General features: G+C 40.2%; 1 protein-coding gene across 5 annotated transcripts in view; it reads left to right on the top strand.

The window, feature by feature from the left end:
- Positions 1 to 24,272, top strand: part of LOC135250411 (low-density lipoprotein receptor-related protein 1B-like) — a 398,366-nt gene that overhangs the window by 306,150 nt on the left and 67,944 nt on the right. For all 5 annotated transcript variants that reach the window (XR_010328923.1, XM_064326657.1, XM_064326656.1 and 2 more), the window contains 9 exons: positions 2,625 to 2,808; positions 3,561 to 3,646; positions 8,294 to 8,416; positions 14,847 to 15,028; positions 16,567 to 16,766; positions 19,827 to 20,015; positions 20,145 to 20,293; positions 20,954 to 21,047; positions 22,398 to 22,514. Coding sequence is in view for 4 of the 5 variants with exons in the window: in XM_064326657.1 (XP_064182727.1) it covers positions 2,625 to 2,808; positions 3,561 to 3,646; positions 8,294 to 8,416; positions 14,847 to 15,028; positions 16,567 to 16,766; positions 19,827 to 20,015; positions 20,145 to 20,293; positions 20,954 to 21,047; positions 22,398 to 22,514 (1,324 nt within the window). In the remaining variant the exon portion in view is untranslated. The remainder of the gene's footprint in view (positions 1 to 2,624; positions 2,809 to 3,560; positions 3,647 to 8,293; positions 8,417 to 14,846; positions 15,029 to 16,566; positions 16,767 to 19,826; positions 20,016 to 20,144; positions 20,294 to 20,953; positions 21,048 to 22,397; positions 22,515 to 24,272) is intronic.

The following is a 24,272-nucleotide window of genomic DNA, read 5'->3' as shown; positions in this document are numbered from 1 at the left end:
GCTGAACAAACGTATCCCCTCCACTGCCTCGCTTATGCGCTTGAAACCATACATACATACAATTTTTTAATGTAGCGTGATTATTTATTTATTAAAATAATAGTTGCTGAATGTGTGGTTTACAAATAATTAGATGTTATTTGAATGTCTACCGAAATGGCGCATAAAATACACCTAATTATTTCCACTTTCGACACTGAAATGTATACTTTTTTCTGTGTAAACAAACTCTCGAGTGATATTTGGGTGAAAGGCTTCTCAGATTCTATTTGTTATAATATGGCTTTCTTGGAGCAAGCATATTCCTGCTTCAGATCTCCATGGGAACCCTACGAGGGCATCAAGATATTGAATGGAAACAAAGGCACGCCAGCTGGGTGCAAAACGCTTGTGCTTAGCGTCTGTACTTCCTGAGAGAACTCCTACATTTGATATGTGTAATATGTGTAGTGTGTCAAACGGACTCTTATTATGCCTTTTCCTTCTCTGTTTTAATCTTTCTGGTTTTCGACAGTTCATTTGAGTTAGAACAGTACCGGTGGGTTGTAATTTTTATTTATAAATTTGTCATTTATTGTGATAACTTTGCTTTTGAAGGAGTGTTCCTTTTTTGATGCCGATATTGTATGCATGACTTGAGAATGGCATACAGTGGTGTTCAGAGGAAGGGGAGAAGACAATACGAGGGTGGAGAATAATGAGTGAGAACACTAAATCCTGTGACTAAGGCAACAGATGGAATAAAAAGACACCAGCAGGTTGTCGTGCAGCTAGAACATCTTGAGGAAAGAGACACTGAGAGAAAGAGAAAGTGAAAGAGAGAGAGAGGGGGAGAGAGATAGATTTTACAATTTGACATGAGGGACAAAAATATAGAATACACTACAATATTTATTTTTTTTAATCCATAATTGGACCAATTACACTATATGGCAGTGAAGTGTGGGGTCTGCTTACAAAACAAGATTTTGCTAATTAGAATAAACACCGAACTGAAACCCAGCATGCAGAGTTCTGTAAAAACAATGTGCAGAGGAAAAGACCAAATAATGCATGCAGGGCAGAATTAGGCCAATATCCACTACTCGTTAATATCCAAAAAAAGAGCCATTAAATTCTGGATACACCTAAAAATCAGCCCCCACCCCACTCATACCATTACGATGCTTTGAAATGCCATGAGCTGACCCCAGAGAAGAGCCCTCTCAACCAGCTGGTCCTGAGGCTCAGTTTGCTAACCCCCTCTAACACCATCCAGCCTCAGGACAGCCCCATTCCAACTCAACCAATCAGAATCAACCAAACCATAGCACAACAAAAACAAAATAAATTGCCATGTCATTTGGCCTGAACTGAGACTACACTGTTGCAGACTACCTGACCACAGTGAAAAACCAAAAGCTAAGGAAAGCATTGACAAAGTACAGACTCAGCGAGCACTGCCTGGCGATAGAGACAGGCAGGCCTGGCTGCCCAGGGAGGAGAGGCTGTGCTCCCACTGCAACAAAGAGAAGGTAGAGACAGAGCTGCATTTCCTCATTAAATGTGAAAACTACAGAAACATTAGATAACATTTCTTCCCCAAACTCACAGAACAAGTCTCAAACTTCCCAAACCTACCTGAATCTCAAAACATTCTAATTCTCCTGGTAGAGGAAAGCTGCTGCCAAAATTTGTTGCTACCTGTCACAGCCTGAGGGACAGTTGTGATGTTCATAAATCATAATTAATTGTCATTTATTTTATTAATTATCTTCATCCAATAATAATTTGTCTATGTATTTGTTTGTATTTGTTATGTGTTTACTGTTTTATAATTCATGCACTATAGTTTATTGTAATGTGTTTTACAAAGCATTGGCTCTATGACAGGGCCTTGTGGTGCACCAGTGCTATAGATGGCTTCACTGTCTTGCCTGTTATTGGATTCACATTTATGTTAAATGGTGGTGTTCTACATAATTTCACCTATCTGAAGCAAGGAGAGGGAGATGCCTAATAATGGCTCATTAACACAACAAAATGATAAATGAATGTTTTACTTGTTTTACTATTATATTTACGTTACTTATATTGATTTTTATTCAGTTCATTTCTCGTTGATATATGAACAAGAATAGATCTACTTTCAGGAATACAATGGCATTTTCTGCTTGGACTCCAGATCTATTTTCTGTTATTCTCTTGTAAGTATAGATTGCAAGTAGCCCCAAAGAGGAGGTTCATTGCATTCCATATCTAATGGTATAGAGCACTGCCTAGTTCATTTAAAAACAATCATTTTGTTTTCCATTAAATCATTAAAATCAAAATCATTAAAACAATCATTTAATCATCGTATTTGACCATTAAATGTGGCCATGCCCATTTTCATGGCAAGTATTGTGTTTTTCAGAGTGAGCTTGAAAGCCAATATCTTCTGCTGTATCTTTCAGTTTCACCTTCCTCTTATTTCCACGAGCAGGTCTGCTGCACCGTGGGTTCATCATGAGGACATGTGGAGAGAACTGATTCGTAGCACATTGATTCATCCCTCGGCTGGGTTGCGTGTTGCAGATGCATTGTTTACAGCCATTGAGGAGTCAAAATTGACGATTCCCCTTTTCGTTTTCCCGTTCACCCAGTGCAAGTGTTGGCCGGGATTTCAGCTGAAGGGCGATGGGAAGACCTGCGTGGACATCGACGAGTGCTCCTCCAGCCTGCCCTGCAGCCAGCATTGCATCAACACTTACGGCTCTTTCAAGTGCCTGTGCGCGGATGGCTACGAAGCACCAGCCGGAAATCCCAACGCCTGCAAGTCTCTGTCAGGTATTATTTTAAGGTTTACTTTGTGTACCATCCTGTAGAATGCACCTGGATCTGGGATCTGATTGGCTGAGGTGAATGGGGTTAGGGGGCAAAGGGTGGAGCTGGCATCCTCCTGGAGTCAGTTGTAAAAAATATTTACCTGTAGAGAAGAGTGACCTATTGAATTGAGTCACGTCAGTTCAATAGGAGAAGAGAAGAGTGACCAGTGAATTGAATCACCTGTAGAAATTAGTCATCTGTAGAAAGGAGTTACCTGTAGAGATGAGTCACCTACATAAATTTGTCACCTGTAGAAATGAGTCATCTGGTGAAAGAAGTCATCTGTATAAATGAGGTCATCGGTATAAGTCTGTCATCTGTAGAAAGCATTCACCTTTAGAAATCGCAAAAATTGTGCAGGTGGGGGGTGTTTAGACATGGCTGACACTTCCAAATCCCCCGTGTGTCATCTGACAGGAATCAGACAATCAAAGTTTAGGAGGTTAGCGGGGGAACAGAAGCAGAGGGCTGTGGGATGTGGGAGGAATGGGTTTGGGAGATGTATGACAGTATATGCCAGGGTTAGCTGGCATGCATTCAAGAACATTGTTCACCGCCTTGAGTTGTGCTAATCTGAGAGCTTATTTAACTGTTGTGTGTGCTGCCTCTGTGATTCACTGCTTGTGGCTTATGTATCAGTGTTATTTTTATTCAGGGATCTGCAGGGAGGTGCATGCACTTTGCAAACATCATTCTGTTCACTTCTTTTCCAGCGGAAGAGCCCTTCCTTATACTCGCTGACCATCACGAAATACGCAAAATAAGTGTGGATGGGTCCAATTATACCCTTTTGAAACAGGTAAAAAAATGTATTCATTCAGGAATTTTATAACTGTTTATATTGGTGGCTGCCTTATTCTGTGATTTCTTTAAGGAAAAAACTCCTGGTGGATAAATAACTTTAAAGGAAGTAAGATATTATCAGGTCGCTCTCTGAATGGGAAGCACCAGGAAAAGTTGTGGCAATGCATTAATGTCTTTTTTAATTTGGGCTCAAAAGAATTTAAGCAATTAGACATCTTCCCTTTGCTTTCATGATAATAAGCCTATTTTCTCCTTGAGAATTTGATCTTATTTTTTTCTGTTTGAAATACCCAATGTCATGTCTTCAACAGCGTCATTTTTTGATTCACTTGCTCTGATTCATAAAAAGGGAGAATAATCATTTATTGAGCATCCATCACAATGCGATATGTCAGAGATTATTTTTGCTGTGGACATACCATCATTACTTTTATTGAAGCAACACACTGAAATCAATTGTATTGACTGCTTAAAGTGTAATTATTGCCTCATCATTTTATATCTAATCAAAAAGCAACATTAAGAAATTTTTGCGATTGTTGGGGATTAACTGAATACTTTATTTCACCCTTAGCTGAGGTAAGTATACTTAGGATCCAACTGGCCACAGGAGTGGAGATAGAGGCACAGACAGCTTTTAAAGTTCACTGAAAAATACATGGGATATTTAATGTCATACAGATTTAATTTCCCTTAATGGCCCACATTATGCACATTGATTTAAATGTTCTGGTTGGAGCAATTAAATCATTCAGTACCATGGAGTCCTCAGAAAATATCCCACTGAGCATGCTCAGTAGTACATGTTATATGACTATACAGACCGTGTATTGCCCTGCTGAGGTCTATTCACTTTTGAAGCCCAAAACAAACACCCTTCATTGCACAAGATTATCAATTGGCAAAATCATTAATGTTTCAATGGATTTGTTTGATGACCCAAATAACCTATCTGTATTTTTTATAATAATTCACTATCAATTACGTAATAAATTAATTAGTTACCACCTAGCAAGGGGATGTGACACACTTGTGACATATTTTCCCAAGTCTTATAAATACGCTTTACCCACTGCAGAACATGAGGCGTCTACTATTTGGATGACTCATTCCATTAATATGTGACTTCACTGATATTTCAAAGCTTGTGTAGAGAGGTTTGGTCAAGTTTATTCAGAACAAATGAAGTTCAGCAACCATTCAGAATCCTGTGCATCTGTGGAGCCCACCTTAGTGAAATAATGTAGAAAATGGCTTGTAAAAATGATATATATTTTATTGTATATATATAATGAATATGTGAATAGGCTAATTGAAAACAATAATTAGAAAAATACGAGGAGTAATATACAATTCTTCATCAGAGGAAATTATGACTTAATAAATATAGAAGATAACAGTACTACGATTTAACTGTGATTAGTTTGTGATATGGGCTAGTGAGACCCTACTCTGTATTATGTGGTTAGTTGGTTTAATCAGTCTCATTTTAACAAGGTAAAACAACAGGGTCAGGGAACTTGCCATTCCAGACCAACACATGCATAGCAAAACAAAACGCAACATGCAGCATTAAAAGCCAACATCATCAAGTTTCTCCTATTGTTGATGTCGGTTAAAGAACATCAAACTAACCAATAGGAGGCCAACTTAATTCGTGGATCGTCAGCTTGTCCAAGGTTCGCAGGTCGTGATCGAACTTGAGTCGGTCACAGGTTCCATCAAGATGACTTTGAATGTGCACAGATCTCTGCTTGGGTCTGGCCACGAGGGAGGAAAGGTCTGTACTTGTTCCTAAAAACAGCTGTCAATGGGAAATAAACCAGCTTGGTTTATTTTGCAAACCATAGCAGGCCAGCTCTGATCAGACGCGATGCGAGTTAGGGCGCACAGCAAAGTCTATCAAGTTCTTAATTTGTTTTGGTGAGTTTTATGCTCACAAAGTCACTGACATGATGGAACCCCATGTGCATTCCCTGGAACCACACTGGTCGATGATTTTGGGCACCTGGACATTTGATTGACTCATTGTATTGGAGCTGAACATGTTTTACCGCTTTAATGTTTAAAGTGCATTAAATCGGACTTTCCATTTTCTTATCAAAGGGGGTGGGGGGGTTCCTGCCCCAAACCGGTGCCTAATCAATCAAGCAGCAAGTTTATTGCAGGGTCACAAGAGAAAGGGGACAGGCACTTAATTATGGCTTAGTTGACCAGAGATGACAATTGTGAACGTGGCTCAGAGGAGGGTCAGTCCTGTAGTCAGGAAGCCAGAGGGCACAAACGCTCTGTATAGTTAGTGTTATTCTTGGAAAGAGATGTTTCAAGCCAGAATTAGTACATTGTTTGAATATTTGTTTGTCAGAAATTATTGTTTGTCTCAATTGCATCTGATTCATCAAAATCACGGAATGCACACCTTGCGAACAAATTTGGTCATACTGCCATTTGCTAAATAAGGCCCTTGAACTCTAATAAACCAGAAGTCATGTGGGTGGGATTTCATCTCAAAAAGGTGACTCTGAACAGTGTGCTTCTGTCTGAGTGAGAGGTCTTATGATTGGTGGGCTGTCACAGTGAAGCACACTCAACACACTCTGTTGACTTCACCCAGAATTTTAATAATGCATCCTGATAATGTGCTATAAAGTCCTGCGGTTCGGATTGCGGGTGATTTGTGTGAGCTTGGCTGATTTTCGATTGTGTGGCTCTTTGGACCCTTTTAAATGGGAAGGTGATCCTAATCGCCATCTCTCAAGGTGGAAAAGACACTTAATGGTTTCCCCCTCCCATTCAATGTCTTCATTTGATTAAATGGTCACTAGCATGATATTGAGCCAATTCTCCTTAATATGAAGAAGTCACAGAAAGCTGAAATTTCAAGCCATTCCATAGTGGGATTTCCACATGCCCCATTACAAAAACGCATTCTCTTTATGGCCGTCCTTGGGCATTGTCAGCAATCATTCATGTTTATTGCCTTATGGATTAATGAACGCTCAGTGGAAGTACCCTCTTGTGTCTGCAGCTGGTTTGCTCCCTATAGAGTCTGCCCTGCTCTGCATTGACCCTGGGCAAAGAGATGATACTTGCACATGTTTGAAGTAGATGGTAATGTAATCAGCGACAAATTGCAAAACGGTCTCATATTCTTGACCTAAACGGCATTTCTATAAATAGAGCATTGATATTATGCAATCAATCTGCCTAAGTTCAGCGCATTGGACGGATGCTCAAATTCTCCAGCAATTCATCTTCTGAAGGCTTCAGCTAGCTTTAATCTGATGAGGAACCATTTGATTTGTTTCTCCAGGTTTAATGCTGCAGTGTGACTCTAAACAAAGACATTTGCCTCACCACTGATTTGCCAGAGCTATGGAGTCTGGCATGGGTTCAAGATCTTTATCCTCCTTCTGAAGCTTGGGAAGTCCCAAAGGATCTTTTTAGCATCTGTCTAAAGTGTTTTGCTAATGAAGACGTCAGGCCCAGTTTCACCTGTCATTTTTCCTGGTACTGTAGCCAAACACCCACAGTGAACTAGAGAGGCGAGGCGCTCTTGTCTTCATCGACAACGGGTTCTGATTGACAGGGATGTGTTCTGATCATCGCAGCTATGTACACAGGCAGAAATATTGCTTTGATATCAGTCTGTTCTCTTTCCTATTTCTTTCTTTTGCGTTTCATGTAGCAGTTGAGTCCCATCCAGTGGAGACCACACAAAATATTGCGATTTTCTTTTACAAAGAGAAGACTGAACTTCTTTCAGCTCAAGGCATGAATTTGAAATCCTGCCATTTAATAATAACAAAAACTCACTCAGAAGCAAAATGTGGCCTTTTGTGTAAAACAATAAAAATGCTTCCTTTGTGTCAAATAATATTGAGGTTTCTTCTTGTTGTGTATTCTCATAAAGGCAATGAGAACCAAATGAAATAAATTTCACAAGTTATTTTATTTAGCAATGTAGCCACAAAATACACTTTATTTGTGTATAGCTGGATTGGGGAACTGAGCGGCACAGCTTTCCCTGGCTGGCGACCATGCCTGGACTACTTTTGGAACCATTGGGAATTAATACTTTCCTCAGGAGCCAATCACTGGCTGTGTAATAAAACAGCCCTAAACAGTTATAAGTTGAACATATTGTAAATCCACCACCAGAAAATCTGTATTTTCCTGTTAACTATACAATGGTGTCGAATAATGTTGAAGTTTCCTCTTACAGTACAAAGTGCTCTTGCTGTTGTGTTTAAATGTTTTGTCTGTATTTCTGATGTTTGACAGAAATGTCTTGTGTATTGCCTAAAGGGTATCTTTAGCCCCTTGTATTTTAAATTGCAGGTGTTTATTTATTTTAAGGCAAAAATAAACTGTTCTCAAAATAGTCCATGGTCTATTCTACTGGACTCACCATGCACACACCAAAGCAACAATCCTTTAAGACTGGCTTTTGAAAGGCTTGACCAAATAAACTGTCTCTTCCAGCTTTTTTCTTCTTGTTTTATCAAGCATCCCTACAACCCATTTAAGTAATCCACAAATATCCTTATTCTCGATGGGAATTTGAAGAGGTTTAGGCCAAAGTGTATTCCATCTAACAGTGTCTTTCTCCTCCACCCTTCTCCCCCCTCCTCTCCCACAGGGCCTCAGCAATATCGTTGCCATAGACTTTGACTACAGGAAGGAGTTTATCTATTGGATTGACTCAAGCAGACCCAGTGGACGCAGGATAAACAGAATGCGACTGAATGGGAGTGACCTGAAGGTAGGGCAGGGACTCAGTAGGACCGCCCGAGGATATGCCTGCGCATAATGGTCTTATATTGAGGTCTCAGCAGCAAGGACGCCATTAATCCTCCCTGTGCACCCACGTCCCTCTCGCTCTGCTCAGATTACACTCTGGGTGAGTGGTAGGTTTGCACAGCTATTCCTAGCCTCTGTGTAAACACCCACTACTCGGAAAAGACTGCAAGTGAGGCTGAGGTCCAAATTATTTTATTTCAGCTGGTTTGCAGTTCTATTGCAGCAGAGATTTAATTTCCTTAATGAGGGCTATATTATGTTACATTTCATTGCATCGCATTATGATGTAATATACAATGCAATAGGCATTTGGGTGTTGCTCTTGAGACCCTTTAAGTGTTGTGCAGTCACATGCTTTTTAATAAAAATATTAATATTATTGTCGTTGTTGTTATATCTTGCCACCCTGTCTATCTTGCATGTTGTATACTAAAAAAAGTATATAATATTATGGTTTACTTTGTGTAGTACCTGTCAAGGAGTTTAAGAGTTTTACAGTAACAGTTAGCTAACTCATTTCAGCCATCAACTAGACACAGCCTTCACCTAGTAGGTGCACACTGTCTACTCAGCACAAACGGCCGCTCTTAAGTATAAAGGCATCTGTATGCACGCAACCAGGTCTCTGACACTGTGCAGTTGCAGTGTTGAAACTGCTGTTTGGAGGCCAAGGACAGAACTGCATTGAGGCGTGTCTTTGGCCAATCACAGTAACGCGATCAATGATTGACGGATGGGCAGGTGTGCCTGTACTTCACCTGCCAAGTAACCCAACTCATTATGTGTAATGGGAGGGAATAATGGTGCTTTAAGCTCCATCTGAGCAAGGGTCCCTGGTGGATTTTCACACTGTGCTGTGCTAGTCAAAAAGGAAAGAAAAAAAAATCCCTTTAAAATGAATTTTTTTTTGTACATAGTATTTTTCTTTTTTTTTTTTTTTTTTTTTTAATATTTGAAGAGCAGCGTAAGTATTTTTAAAGCTGTGTTGATGGCAGTATATCTGCAGCAGACTCACATTAGGCTGGGGATGAGGAGAGAAGGGGGTGGAAGTAATTTCTCTAAGCTTTCAGCTTCTCAATATGGCTGCATCAAGTGAACTGGTTGCAGTGTAAATGTCAGTGGAAGTGGGAGGCGAACAATAATTTAACAGGTAATTGTCCTGAACCTGTTTTTCTACTGTTTTCTATAATTGGTTAAGAAGCTTTTACCCATTCACTTGAACGATCACCACGATTAGCAGCTCTCTCTATATGCATTTGCAGCTACAGCATCAAACATTAAATATGTTTCATTACAATTACAATTTTATATTGTATTGCCCTGTTATTATCACAAAGGGATAAGTGTTTGCCTGTTATTTTATTTATTTATTTATGTATTCATTTTTATAAAAGAGCTGGTATCTGAGAGGCGCAGATACAGTTGCTAGGAAAAGTTTGTGAACCCTTTGGAATTACCTGGATTTCTGCATTAATTACTCTAAGGACCTGTTTAGCAGCAATAACCTCATCCAAATGTTTCTTATAGATGCCGATCCGACTTGCATGATGGCTAGGAGGAATTTTAAATCATTCCTCTTTGAAAAACTGCTTTAGTTAATTTCAGATTTATTTCATGAGCAGCCTTTTCAGGTCACGCTACATCTGAATTGTGTTAAGGTCTGGACTGGTCTGGTCTGACTTAGCCATTCCAAAACATTAATTTTCTTCTGTTAAAACCATTCTGTCGATTTACTCATGGGTTTTGGGTCATTGCCATGTGGCATCACCCAACTTTTATTAACCTTCAGGTGATGGACTGCTACCCTGACCTTCTTCTGTAAAATATCTTGATGCAATTTTGAATTATTTGTTCCCTCAGTGATTGCTGTTCAGGCCCTGAGGCAGCAAAGCAGCCCCAAACAATGATGCTCAACTTTTGTTTGATCCATCCATAGAACATTGCTCCAGAAGCGCTGGGGAACATGATGGTCATAGATGGTCTTTTACAAACTTGAAACGTGCAGCAGTGTTTTTTGGAGAGCAGTGGTTTCCCATGAACAGAGACTTTATCAAGTTCAAGTGATTTTTACCCTAGGGTTCTTTTTTGCACACTGCACCTCTTGCTGTGATCTTTACAGGATGCCCACTCCTAGAGATGGTAGCAACATTTGTAGACAGCTTGTCTTATTGTGAAGTGATGAACACCCAGGCCTTTAGAAATACTTTTGTAGCCTTTGACAGCTTTATACATCTCTACAGTTCTTCATCTAACATCCTCTAAAAATTGTTTTGATCAGGGCGTGGTTCACATGAACAGATGTTTCTTGAGACAGACTGTCAGTAACCAGACTGTGTGGGCAGTGCACCTCCAACCCACACCTCCAATCTTATCTCATTGATTGGAACACCTGACTCAAATTAGCTTTTGCCATTAGTTACTAGCCTAGGGGTTCACATACTTATTCCAAACTAGGCTGTGAATGTTTAAATGATGCACTCAGTATTGACAAGAAGTACAATTATCTGTTTGTTATTAGCTTAAGTAGATTGTGTTTGTATATTATTGTGAATGCCACAACCGCATTTAATGAGTAATTAATGCAGAAATCCAAGTAATTTTTTCTTGCAACTGTAGGTTGAGGTGTTGCTTATTTATGGTTAAAATATGAATGTGTGTCCGATCAGAGTTGTCCTGTCTGGAGCACGGTCATATTACGATAGCCAAAATTCCTGACATAATATTGACAATAAACTTAGCACTAACAAATGTGAATGAACAAGCCCTTTGGGTTTAAAGGTGAAATATAAGATAAATGGTAAAACACCTTAATACAATTAAAAACGAATGACCGCAACCACCATCAGTGGCTCTTTTATCACCGCATTAACACTGAAATAATTTGTTAAACATTGCTAGTGAACTATATCTACACACATCTGTAGCCATTTGACATGAAGTCAGATTCAATAACTGTTTTCCACAAACATCCTACCTTTTCGGACCGTACCTCAGAAAGAAATAACACGTTCTTCTCACCCCTTATTTCACAGGTCTTTAGGCATGGACCGTGATGGTGGCACTTGATTTTCAATTATCAATTGATGTCGAAGGGTGTATCTTTGCCTATCTCTATCTGTAATGGTGTTTGCTTTCCATGCGAAATTCACTTTTGCCTTTTTGGCCTAAAGCATCTGCTAAATGACTAAGCTGTAAATTGTAAAATATATTACCCACTGGCATTTTATTCTGCACCATGTGCTATTCGACATTATGCAGCAGCATTAATAATTTACTTGTCAGTTAGCAGGCCTTGTTGGCAGTAACTTTAATCGCTTGTCCTTTGAAATAAGCTTGTCCTTAGAATGCAGGTTAAGGTAGGCCAGTCCTTGTTGTTGTTCACATAGAATCTTGTTTTGTCTGTACATCGAATCCTTTGATATAGGGTAATACAGGAAACAAAGCTGGCTCAAGGAGTATATGAAACATTGTAACATTAAATCATTAATGACTTGGGACATTCTGTCTTGCCTTCAGAAATAATAAAACATGTGGCTTCTGGCCAAATAGAGCAAAGGCATTGTGGTGGTTCTCAATGACGTAAATAATAATCCAGGCCTACTCATAGACTTCAGTCTCACACTAGGGTGTAAGTCGCTGAGAGCACCACGACAACAACCTCTTTTAGGTTACGAGTATTTTACCTATTTATTTTACTTTTCTGGCAAAGTTTTGTTCATTCATGCTGTTGTATGTATGTATAGTGTGTTGGCATGTACAGTAATGCTGCTGAGTTTGCACACTGTTGTAGCGATTACATAGTATCCTTGTACACAGGAATTTTGTTCCAGCAAACTCTACACCCTCTCATAGACTGTTTTTGATCCGAATTCATCAGCTTCTTCACACATAATTACATTTCATGTTTACATGCAAACCAGTTATACAGCTGGATATTTGGAGCAATTCAGCTTAAGTACAATTCAGGTCAAGGGTACGATGGGGTGCTCTATCTGGGAATCGAATCTGCAACCTTTGAGTTACAAGCCCGGTTCGCTAACCATTACTCTACACTGCTGCCATCATTTTACCTTTTAAGCTTTGTGAAGGAACCGTCCTCCCAGAACTATGTTCCTTCATACTGAGATGTGCACTCAGCCCTAGCTGCTTTGCGGTTTTGTCAAAATAAAACAGATTTGTACTTAAACATTCATGCAGTTTCCCCTCAAATGAGCCGGTGATCGCACCCTCGCATCAAAAAAACCTATGATGATTTTCAGCGAAGGCAGCATTTCAAAAGCTCTAGCTTTCATTTATGTGAACACAGATGTGTTACTTTCAGCGCAGGAAGGAGGAAAAAGAAAACAGCATTTGATGAACTAAATTACCAGAGTGCCAGCCATTTATCAAATTGTTTACTGTATCTCCGTGTGCATTCAAAGTTTGACATTTCACAGTCTCTTGACCTTCACTTTTAGATAAGGCGATCTTTCAAATCAATACAAAGAAAGGCCTGGAGCTCCACTTTCGTGAGTAGCAGTCAATAATGATTAGTGACTCAAATGAGTTTTAGCTTTTTGCAAACTAACCTCTCAGACTTTCATGTTTGTAAAGACTTTTTAAAGCATTACTTTTTTTTTGTTTTAATGACTACTTCAGGGACAGTGTTGTTTGCTGTGAATGTATTGGGGTGTGTGGTAGTAGAAAAAACCTCAAAGCATTCAATGTCTCTTAAAAAGCTCTTTTTCGGGGGGTTGCTTTGTTTTAAAATTGTGCTTTATATCGTGTAAAAAGGCACTGGTTTGGTCTGCCAGCTGTCATGTGCATTATTTTTTTTTGCCAACTGGGTTAATTCTTATTTTAACAAAAAAGAAATATAATATCTGTGCTCAGTGTAGGAGTTATTATAGTGTCATTATTTATATGAGTTTCTCATTTCATGTATTGTGGGCAAAGGGAACCTTATTCAGACATTCATTATGTTCATGGCAGTAAAACAAATCAGTGTGTTAGCTTCAACAATAGCAGCAGTCAAGGTTTTCCGTCTTAAATTATCCATCTTTGGCAAAATATAATTTTCTTTATTTCTGAAATGTCTTCATTTTTTTTTATCTTAATGCAAATTGTAGCTAGTCATGTGTGTACTTTCATTTAAACTTCTAATTTCCCCTTGAATTTATGAATGAATGCAATATGCTGATTTAATTCCTTAATTAACCACGGGAGGGAACACATCTCAAACATAAGGAATGCAAACATAGTTTTCTTCCAAAGAAAGTGCACTTGGCATACATAACATAACTTAAATCCCAACTGACTGACTGAATATATAAATCAAGGTCTCTTCAGTAATGAAGAACTGAGTGCCTGTGAGCATGCCTTCATAATAGGTGAAATCAGCCAGAGACATAGGCCACAGAATTGCATTCTGAGCTGAACAAAGGCAGGCTTATCACTGTGCACCCTTCTCATGGCTAACTTAAGCAGCCATGCTACCCTGTACCCTTTTCAAGGCTAACTACTAAAACTAAGCAGCCATGCTACCCTGTACCCTTCTCATGGTTAACTGCTGAAGCAAAACAACCATGCTACCCTGTACCCTTCTCAGGGTTAACTCCTGAAGCTAAGCAGCCATGCTAACCTGTACCCTTCTCATGGCTAACTGCTGAATCTAAGCAGCCATGGTACCATATACCCTCCTCATGGCTAACAGCTTATTTTAAGCAGCCATACCACCTTGTACCACTCACATGTCAAAGTGCTGATGCTAAGCAGATACGGGCTTGGTTAGTATTTGAATCAGAGACCTGACAAAACAAGGTTCCTGCTGGAAGAGGTGTTGGGGGACCAGTAGGGGACACTCTTCCCTCTGGACCAAATAGAAAAAAGAAACCCAATGCCCCCGCAGTGTGATAGGGCACTGTGCTATAGAAGGTACCATCCTTCAGATGAGACATTAAATTAAAGTCTTGCTGTGGTCATTAAATATCCCATGGCACTTTTTCAAAGAGTAGAGTCATTAATCCTAATGTCCTGGTGATAAACCTACAAAGACTTGCTCTGTACATCTGACAAACTAATCTCCCCTACATCAGATTGGCCGCACAATCCCTTGCATTCCCGACCAAATTTGATTTCCCAGATTGTCTCTGCAAAATTAGTTTTCAGTTGAATTATCTGGTGAAATAATAAAAAGTAAAATGAAAAAGGACCTCCCTATAACGGCACATTACACTCTCGGAAATGCAAAAGTGTGGTATCGCCAAGAAATCAGAGCGGCCCATTAATAACCAGTAACACTGATTGTCATGTTAACCTTACAGGATGTCCACAGGTAGCAGAAGGGCGGAGCCTGGTAGGTGTGTTGGGTCTGATGATCCTGTTGCCTTCATGCTGGCCTTTCCTCCATACAGATAGTTCACCGCACAGCCGTTCCCAGCACACTGGCCGTGGACTGGATAGGAAAGAACCTGTATTGGTGCGATGCAGAGAAGGCGACCGTGGAGGTGTCAAAGGTCAACGGCCTGTACCCCACCATCCTGGTGGGCTCAGGCCTGAGGAACCCCAGGAATCTGGCTCTGGATCCACAGACTGGGTACACACCACCTTTTACTTTGGTTCATTGTGTTTTTACTTTAATATTATGTTTTGTGTACGTTTGTACACGGTGCGTTCCAGTAGTAATTGGACAGTGAGACAATTTTAGTCATTTTGGCTCTGTACTCCAGCACATTGGATTTGAAATTGAACAATGAAAATTAGGTTAAAGCGCAGACTGTCTGCTTTAAATTGAGGGCATTTATATCCATAGTGCATGGCCCATGTAGGAATTATGGCCCTTTTTATACATAGTTTCTCCAATTTTAGGGGACCAAAAGTCAGCTGTGTGTTGTTGCATCATTAGTTAATGTACAAGAAGGCTAGCAAAAGGTCAAGAGTTGATTGTAGGTTTGGCATTTGCAATTGGAGTCTGTTGCTGTTGTCTCTCAACACGAGAACTAAATAAGTGTAAAAGTAAAGCAGGCCATTATAGGGTTGATAAATCTGTATAAATCGATCAGCGATGTACCAAATACCTTGGCTCTCTCAAAATAAACATAGTGAAAACGATGTTTCTGAATGCATGTCTCAGAATAAACAGTTTGGTACATTGTTAAGAAGCAAGAGCTGGTGAGCACCGATAGCAAACTTGGCAGACTAAGACTAACAAAGAGGAACTGAAATTGCTACAGTAAGGGCCTGGCTGAGCATCATTAGGGAAGATACCGAGTATCTGGTGATGTCTTTCAATCACAGACTCCAGGCAGTCATCAAGTGCAAATGATTTGCGACCAAGTACTAAATATGATGACTTTAAGATTATATTTATTTCTGCAATTGCTTTTGGTCCTTTTTTTAACCAAGGACTATGTATAAAAAGGGCTGTAATTCCTACATGGATCAGCTGATATGGATGTACATACCCTTAAATTTAAGCTGACAGTCTGCTTTTGGCCTTACATTTATTGTTTCATTTTAAATACGTGCTGGAGTGAGGAGCCAAAACAACAAAAATTGTGTCACTGTACAAATACAGTACAAACTGCACTGTATAGTTAACCAACACTAGAAAAGAGCATGCAGAACAACCGGAGGTGGACAAGCACACAAAAACTAAAATAAAATCAAGCCCCATATTAAAAGATCTTTTTTCATGCAGATGTGTTTCACTTATTTTGAGAGAGTCATTAACAGATTTCCGTCACATTGTTTAGATGGAAATCTGTTTGTTTTGAAAAGGATTTTTTGGCAACAGGTCATGGAAAGGATATGGCCCAGACGTGTGGCAGACGTTAGCCTTTAATCATGTAAAGAATCAAAGACAAAGAAATGGCATTCTGCCTTTGAACATAGCTTTTTAAGTGGTGATTCATTTCAACATGAAAGAACGAGCATATAAAAGTGTGAAAGTTCTTATTGTTATTATTATTATTATTATTGACTCAGACAGCCTGTTGAGGGAGCCATTATAAACGTCGCTATGATTACCCACTGTAAAGGTCACCATCGGTGCTGTTGAATGAAATGAGCCGTGGGGGTGAGAATAATAAATATGCAAGCGTGCAAAAAATCACCCCCTCCGCGCTTCTCAAGGTATGTTTTCTGGATCGACTGCTGCGAGCACCCCCACATCGGGCGCGTGGGCATGGACGGGAGCCAGCGGGCCGTGATCGTCGACACCGAAATCTACAGCCCCGCGGCTCTGACCGTCGACTACACCAACCGGAGGGTGTACTGGGCCGACGAGAACCACATCCTGTTTGCCAACATGGACGGGTCCCGACGGCACAAGGGTAAGCAGCGGAACGCTTTAATTATTCGTTACCCTGAGACCCCCCGCCTGCGTCTCTTTAAATCTGTGTTCGCTAACAAGTGAGTAAAGGCATACGGTATCCACTTGTGTAATTAGAAGCAGGAGCGACCTGTGTGCGTCGCTTCTTTTTCTTTCTTTTTTTTCCTTTTTTCTTTTAATTTCCACAAGCCTAATTGGGCCTATCTGAGGGGAGAGATGGGTTGTGAATGATGAATGGCATTATCACCCAGAGCTCTGTCTACTTCATTACAGAGACACTGACTCAGGGAGAGAGAAAGAGAGAGAGGGGATCCATCCTTTTTTTCCCCCCAAGTTCAGCAGGAACCCACACTCGTTATCACACCAGGATCCATTCTTCCTTGCGCTCATTCCTCCCTTTTTCCACTCTTTTTTTTTTTTAATCCTCCACCTGCGCTGGCCTCGTTGCTCGCTTGTTAAATTCCCTTTGCTTGGGATCAAAGAAGAAAAGACACAACTGACAGGCAGCCGGCTTTAATCTCTGCCTGCCTCTCCTCGGTCGGCCTCTGATTGATGGCGTTCTAACGGGATTCGTGGGGTAGTCACGTCCGAACCCGTCTGCCTTGGCCGCATCCCCTTAAGCTGAGGTGAAGCCATGTTTTATTTGGGATTGCCTGGTTTTATTTGTGGGGGGGGGTTCCTGGATGGGGAATGCAGGCTACATGATAAAGAACATAGATTCCTGCATTATTTTCTATTCCTAAAGTTCACAGCTTAAAGATGATCCCCAGGGTGTTTCAGGATGATCACTCATAGAATATCAACACCTGTCCCTCTTCTGCCCAGTCACTGTACATAAATAATAATAATAATAATAATATTGAAAAAAATAAAATGCAATTTTCCAGCAGCAAGTCAGGTGAACAGTCAATTATAATCAATTTGTCAAGCAGGCGTAAAAGCCCAGTGATTTTTTACAGCACCAGTGTGGCCTAGTAGTTAGGAAAGTGAGCCTGCAACCAGAATGTTGCCGGCTTTAATAACAGTTACGGGGCCTCTATTTTACCGTTGAGGAAGATGCTCAAACTAAACAGCAATTCCTCTGTCAGTACATGAGCTAGGGGCCCCTTAGCATATAAATAATGTACAGCACTGCACATATTCTTTACCACTGCCCCAGGTCTTCCCATGTACACACAGCAAAGCCTGTGCCACGCCTCCCAAAGTAAAGTCAGTTGAATTATCTGGCATAGCCTGTAGGGGGTCCTGAATATCCATTCTTACGTCGATTATGTTCTTGGGGACCATTTTCAGTTTACGTTGAATCAGTTCCTGAACTTACGTTGTTTCGTCCCAACTGCAACCAAGTGTAGTGCAGTTTTGTTTCGTTTTTTGGAACATCAAGGGAATGCAGTCTCGGGCATCATGATAACATGATAGTGGATGCTATGCATCCACGTCTCCCTCAGGCACCTACATGCTTTTCTTAATTCTGCCATAAAGCATATCTGAGAACGTTCTTTCATAATGCAGTACTGTGTTATGTTGCATAACATTGCTAGAGGAGTGACGGATATGGATCAACCTTTAAGGATGCACCAATACTGAAGATGTTGTGATTTAGTGTTTAAGAATAATTATGTGTTGTTGTTTAACATGCAAGAACCTAGACTAGGCAATGGAAATGTAATTAAAACGAGCATTTGTGATGAAGAAACATTGATTGTTATGTTATATTAAATGGCTCCTTGTCCACCCCATGTGGACATAAAACTATACATTGTAATACAACCCCTCTATTTTACATGTATTGCGATGTATTGCGTATTACAACCTGTACTGCCTTTAAAATGCAGTATTCAAATTATAATATTAATACTGCTAATATGGTTTCGATGTTGCAAACAGCTTTTTAGAGATCATTCTAGACCTTCCGGTTTGCTGCATCCTTTCTTTGTAAGATCGATTAAGATGGGCACTGAAAGCAGATTAATGTGTTAATTTTTCTTTCTGCAGTTTATACATTTCACTGTCATCAGTTGTAATAATGTAAAAGTGAGTCTTGAACAGAGATTGGCCTAATGTGCTCATTGTAATTGTGTAACTTTTTCCTGAAAAGTTCTCAAGGTCATGTCCTACGGTCTCGGTCCAGTCTTTTGCACAACTTTTTACACACACTGGCAGAATTTCACTAGTGAACCCTTCCATAAATTGTTAAAATTGGCCAAAATTGTAGCTGGGCATCAATAAACATTTGTCATTAACTTTGAGTTTGAACATTTGAAAGAAAGAATTAGGCTTATTGCTATTTTTTTTTTTTCTGTCATGAAACAGTTTGGGTGAGTTCAGAAATCACAAACTCCTCAACATGTGTTTTTGAAGAATTACATTAACCTTTGATTAAATAAAGGCCTGTGTTTCTGTTTTCCACTTAGATGATGCTGAATTATTTGTATTGGGGAAGTATATTTTGTTCACACTGCATACTTTTCTTCATGTTGGAAACTCACAAAAAAAAATTCATAAAAATATGAACTTTAAATAAGGGCATTTATTGTTTAATATTCTCATCAAAGACTCGTCAAAAACACATTTGCTTTTAACTTGTGAATCTCTTATTGTGTGTGTTTGATAATGGCTGTCTTTAAACCAATCAGTCATAACTGTGAAAGTAACTTACTCATAGTGATCTCTGGCACATGTCACACTTACTTAATGAACAGTTTACATTTTGTGTGCCGTCTTTAGCTGAACCCAGAAACAGCCTTCAAGTATATTAAAAAGAAATTGAAATTTCAGGCATAGCGTTTTATTTATTTTTTTTGCGATTTTTTTCAATTTACCAGCCCCAAGAGCCAATATATCTCAATTACAATAATATTTCCCCCGCTTCACTCCGTGGAGAAGGTTTTCAATTTGCACACGTCTTTACCAGCAGTGAAGAACAGGCAGGTCTGACAGATTGTTGCCAGAATTCTCCGGGAGGTTTGTAGTTTCACCTGTTCCGCTCTGTGCTGTATGGGCTATTTTATCTGGTAGCCTTCCCAGGCAGTGCGAGTAACCTGGCACCACCTCTTCACAGTGCCCAATCAAGACATCCACGGAGTGGTGGGACTGACGCTGTTTGAGGACTACATCTACTGGACCGATGGGAAGTCCAAATCGCTCAACCGCGCGCACAAAACCACGGGGACTCAGCAGGTGGAGCTGTTGAGCACCTGGCAGACTATCACCGACATCAAAGTCTACCACCCTTTCCGGCAGCCTGACGGTAATCAACTCCCCTTTAATCGCCTCTCCCTTTTTTAAACATTTATTTCTCACAGTTCCCATAAATAGTAAGATAGATTTTTAAAAAAAAACTGATGTCAGTGTGCCTCTCTTGCCTCCCCCTGCACAGTTCCCAAACACCAGTGTCAGGTGACCAATGGGGGGTGTAGCCACCTATGTCTGCTGTCCCCCGGGGGCGGATACAAATGCGCCTGTCCTGTCAACTTTTACCTGGGCGCCGACAACAAGACCTGCTTATCAAACTGTACCGCCAGCCAGGTGAGTGCCCCTCCACCTGCCCCTCGACCCGCGGGTATGAGAGTTCTGTCTGGCATCATCGGTATTTGTTGTGCTGCATTTTCTTTCAGATATCTGTACGCACGTCACATTTTGTGTCACCTGTGTAACTCTGAATCCAACAGATGAAATCAGCATCTTATCATAGATATTGCTTGCCAGTTGAACATATTCTTTTCAAATATGTATTTAACACTGCATATGACATTGCCATGAATATGTTTCAGATGTTTTATTTTAAAAAACTGAGACTTTAGAAAGCTTGGGGAGGTGCCGTGCTTGCATTTTAAATGCACTGTTATCTCAGCTCTGTAAAAAAAAATAAAAGGATCATCACATCACTGCCAGTGCACATAATCACAAAGACTCATACAGGCATATCACAGACACAGCTGCAGCTGAAAGTGTTCAATTACTCATTTTCACAAAACATTTTGGCTGTCGCTCTATTATTTCAAAGTTTAAAGTGGTGTGTGTTTCTTTGTAAACATCTGTGCCTGCCAATCCTGGTTGCGTTTTTTAATTTTTTTTTTAGGTTTGTTTTAGTCTTTTGTCTACGATACATCTAAACTAAAATTCTTCTGTGCCTCCGGTGTTATGTGTTTTCCTTTTTTTTTTTTGGTTCCTGGTTCATGCTTGTAGTTCCGCTGTGGCACAGATGAGTGCATTCCTTTCTGGTGGAAGTGTGACACGGTGGACGACTGCGGCGACGGGTCGGACGAGCCTGCGGACTGCCGTGAGTTCCGCCATTTGAGGTTTTATTCGCAGCGGCTCGCCGCAGCCGAGCTTCAGGCGGGATTCATCGCACCCGACACCCTGAACACTCTTTCTTTCGCCGTCCTTTAAGCTGTGATCCCTCCCTACTTTGAAAGGGTTGCTGTGTGTGATAAGTGCACGGGAGGGAAAAAGCATCTTTCAAATCTTTTAAAAATTGCCGGGAGTGTCTGAAGTTTTTGAACTACAGTATGTGTGAAAAAAGCAGCCTTTGAGATTTCTGCCTTTCTGCATTCTGCTTCTCCTGTGTTTCTTCCACTGAAATCCTGTAAAATGGTGATATTTGCTTGAAATCTCAGCAGGGCATGCTGAGTGTTTCACATACTGTACTTGCCTCTTTTCCTACGGATGAGACTTGTGAGTTAGCTTGACATTGGCAATATGGCTAAATGCGCCGTGAATCATGTATTAGTTACAAGCTAGCGCCAAACACAGTGTGTAGCCAGCAAGCTAGCTGTAGGACATTTATTGATGTCGACATGACTCTGGTCCCATGACTGATATAAAACCACCCTGTTCCCTTCTCAGCTGAAGTTAAGCTGGGTTGGTGTTGGTGAGTATTTGGATGGGAAGCCTCCTGGGCGAAATAAGTTGTTGCTGGAAGGGTGCCAAGTGGGTTCACATTTCACTGTCTGGACCGGAATGGTTCTCTATTTGGACCAAACTAAAACCCAGTTCCCAAGGTCCTGATCTGGTCTTTAACGATCCTGCAGTTCTTTTTAGGATAGCAAGAAAATGGTTTCTGTCTGCATCTGGTCACCTAATTATCCTCTTGCATCTGATTGGCTACACTATTTCAGCTTAGTAGCTTGCCATTGTGATTCCCCACATTGTTACTGCCAGTGAGGAAGCCAAGTCTCAGATGGCCATCCTGGTTAAATAAAGGTTCATTTAATCTCTGGGAGTTGTAACTAGAAATGTTGATGCACGTTTACAATTAGGTGTGTGGAGAAGCAGGGGGTTGGGATTGTGTGTCTCTGTGGACAGGGCCAATGGTTGTTATGTTAAGATTGCGACATCATTACCATTGATAAAGTTACCGAATGCAAACTTCTTAATATAATCATTCTGGATACGTGCCATTTTCTAAATATTTTGAAAGGATAGATGGTTCAACTGAAATCAGCTGACAGCTGCTGGATTGAACCAATATTCTCTCACATCACAATCTTACAGCTGTTTACGCTAAGTCAGTTTAATCCACAAAACAATTAACCTTCCTCTTAATTAAAGAGGGCAAACCAGACAACGGGTTGCCAGTGTGGTACAGTACATCCCCGGGTTTCAGCGTCACCGTTGGCTTTTTTCGCAGCGGAGTTCAAATGCCAGCCGGGGAGATTCCAGTGCGGAACTGGCCTTTGTGCTCTCCCTCCCTTCATATGCGACGGAGAGAACGACTGCGGAGACAACTCCGACGAGGCCAACTGCGGTAAGGAGCTCGTCTGACAGCCACTTAAATTCTTCACATTCATTAAGCACATCGAAGAGCCCCCCGTCTGAAGCCAGATGCGCATTTTAAAGTTCAAAAATTGAGTCACAGAGAATTATCTTTCACTTTTCGTAGATATTTCTGGCACGGCCATGCTATTTGATGACAAACTTGCCTGATTAGAGCCTTTAATTTAAAATATGAACGCAAAAAAACGAAATAAAAATAATCGCTCAAATAAAGTTTGTTTTGACAAGTGTTTTGGTGTTTATAATGCTTTAGAAATGTGCTGAATGTTTGTTAATATATTCCTGGCATGTTCCTCCAGAATCTTTCCCTGGGTTTCTGTGGAAAAAAAAAATTTAATGTACGATGACCTTTAAAAACAGAACTGTCTATCAATTGTGTATTTATTATCTTCTCACCGAGGATACAAAAACACATCCATGGGGACTTGAACACACATATGTCTGGCCTTATGAATGTGGCAAAGCTATTGCATAGCATTTCACCTATAAAGGATGACGTTTAATTAAGGGAGCGAAGGGCTAATTCTTTCTAACAGTAAATGTCAATGCACAATATTCTGTCAATCAGTCTTGGGCTTTCATTTTTATTTTTCTAAAAGGAAGTTTCCAGAAAGAAATAAAAATATGTGAAAGCGTGTGTTCTCGACCTATATCGATTCGCAAAGGAGAGAACACATTTTAAAGAATGTCTCCTCTCCTCACCCATTCTCTCTCTCTCTCTCAAATTTCGATGTGCTTTATTGGCATGACAAATATAGGCACTTATGTTGCCAATGCAAAGGTTACAAAATACAACTTTGTACAATGTGAATGTCAGCTTATGGATTCGTTTTTTTTTAGTTTTTTTTAAAGCCTATGACAAAAATGGCAGTAAGTGATGTTAGGTGTGCGTGTGTGTGTCTGTCTGTCTCTGTCGTTCTGTCTGCGTGTCTGTGAGTAAACTTGTATGTGTATATGCTGTGTGTGCATGTTTGTGTGTGCATGGTGTAGTCATTCATTGTCCCTCAAGCTATGACATGAGAACACAAATTGTGCTGCTAGTATGCAGCAATCTTTTATTTCCCCTATTAAGTAGGGTAGCCGATCTCTATCAGGTGTGTTATTGAATTGAGGACATTTTTGGCTAATTGCGAGGTAGAATTTATTTGTGTACTGTGTATTTTTTTTAGGGACAGATAACATTTCATTTTACTTTGTCATTTTGCTTGAGATTCTCAATAATTGATTTTTTTTTTTTTTTTTTCCGGTTGTGTTGCAATTTGGTTTATTGTAATTGTCTGCAGTTTTGTTCTCATCCTGAGCTGGTGAGGTGTTAATATGCATTTGTGTATGTGTAGAACTAAGGCTCGGGATCTCCCTCTGTCTCTCTCTCTCTCTCTCTCTCTCTCTCACACACACCCCCCATGATGCAATGATCCAGTTTAATGACTGACCATTTAGTCATCTTGTGCTGTTCTTATCTGAATACGTTAATTTGACGAGCACTATCTATGACAAGCATGGTGACTTAACTCAGTTGCAGCTCTCAAATGATCAATAACTTCCCTGCTTGCATCAGAAACGATTACAGAAGTGTCTGTTTCATCAAACAGCCCTGCCTTTATCTGACGTTTTTAATCAGGACCATTTTCATAAACTTGGAAGCGTGAATGCAAGATACCTCTATCAAACTTAAATAATGTAGACATAAAGTGATCTCTTAATAAATCTTGCACAATGTGCTGTCTGT

The sequence above is a fragment of the Anguilla rostrata genome, chromosome 3 (genome assembly GCF_018555375.3).
Source record: "Anguilla rostrata isolate EN2019 chromosome 3, ASM1855537v3, whole genome shotgun sequence".
Classification (NCBI taxonomy): Eukaryota; Metazoa; Chordata; class Actinopteri; order Anguilliformes; family Anguillidae; genus Anguilla; species Anguilla rostrata.
Note: the sequence above shows the minus strand (reverse complement) of the source record. Positions and strands in the feature narration are given on the sequence as shown.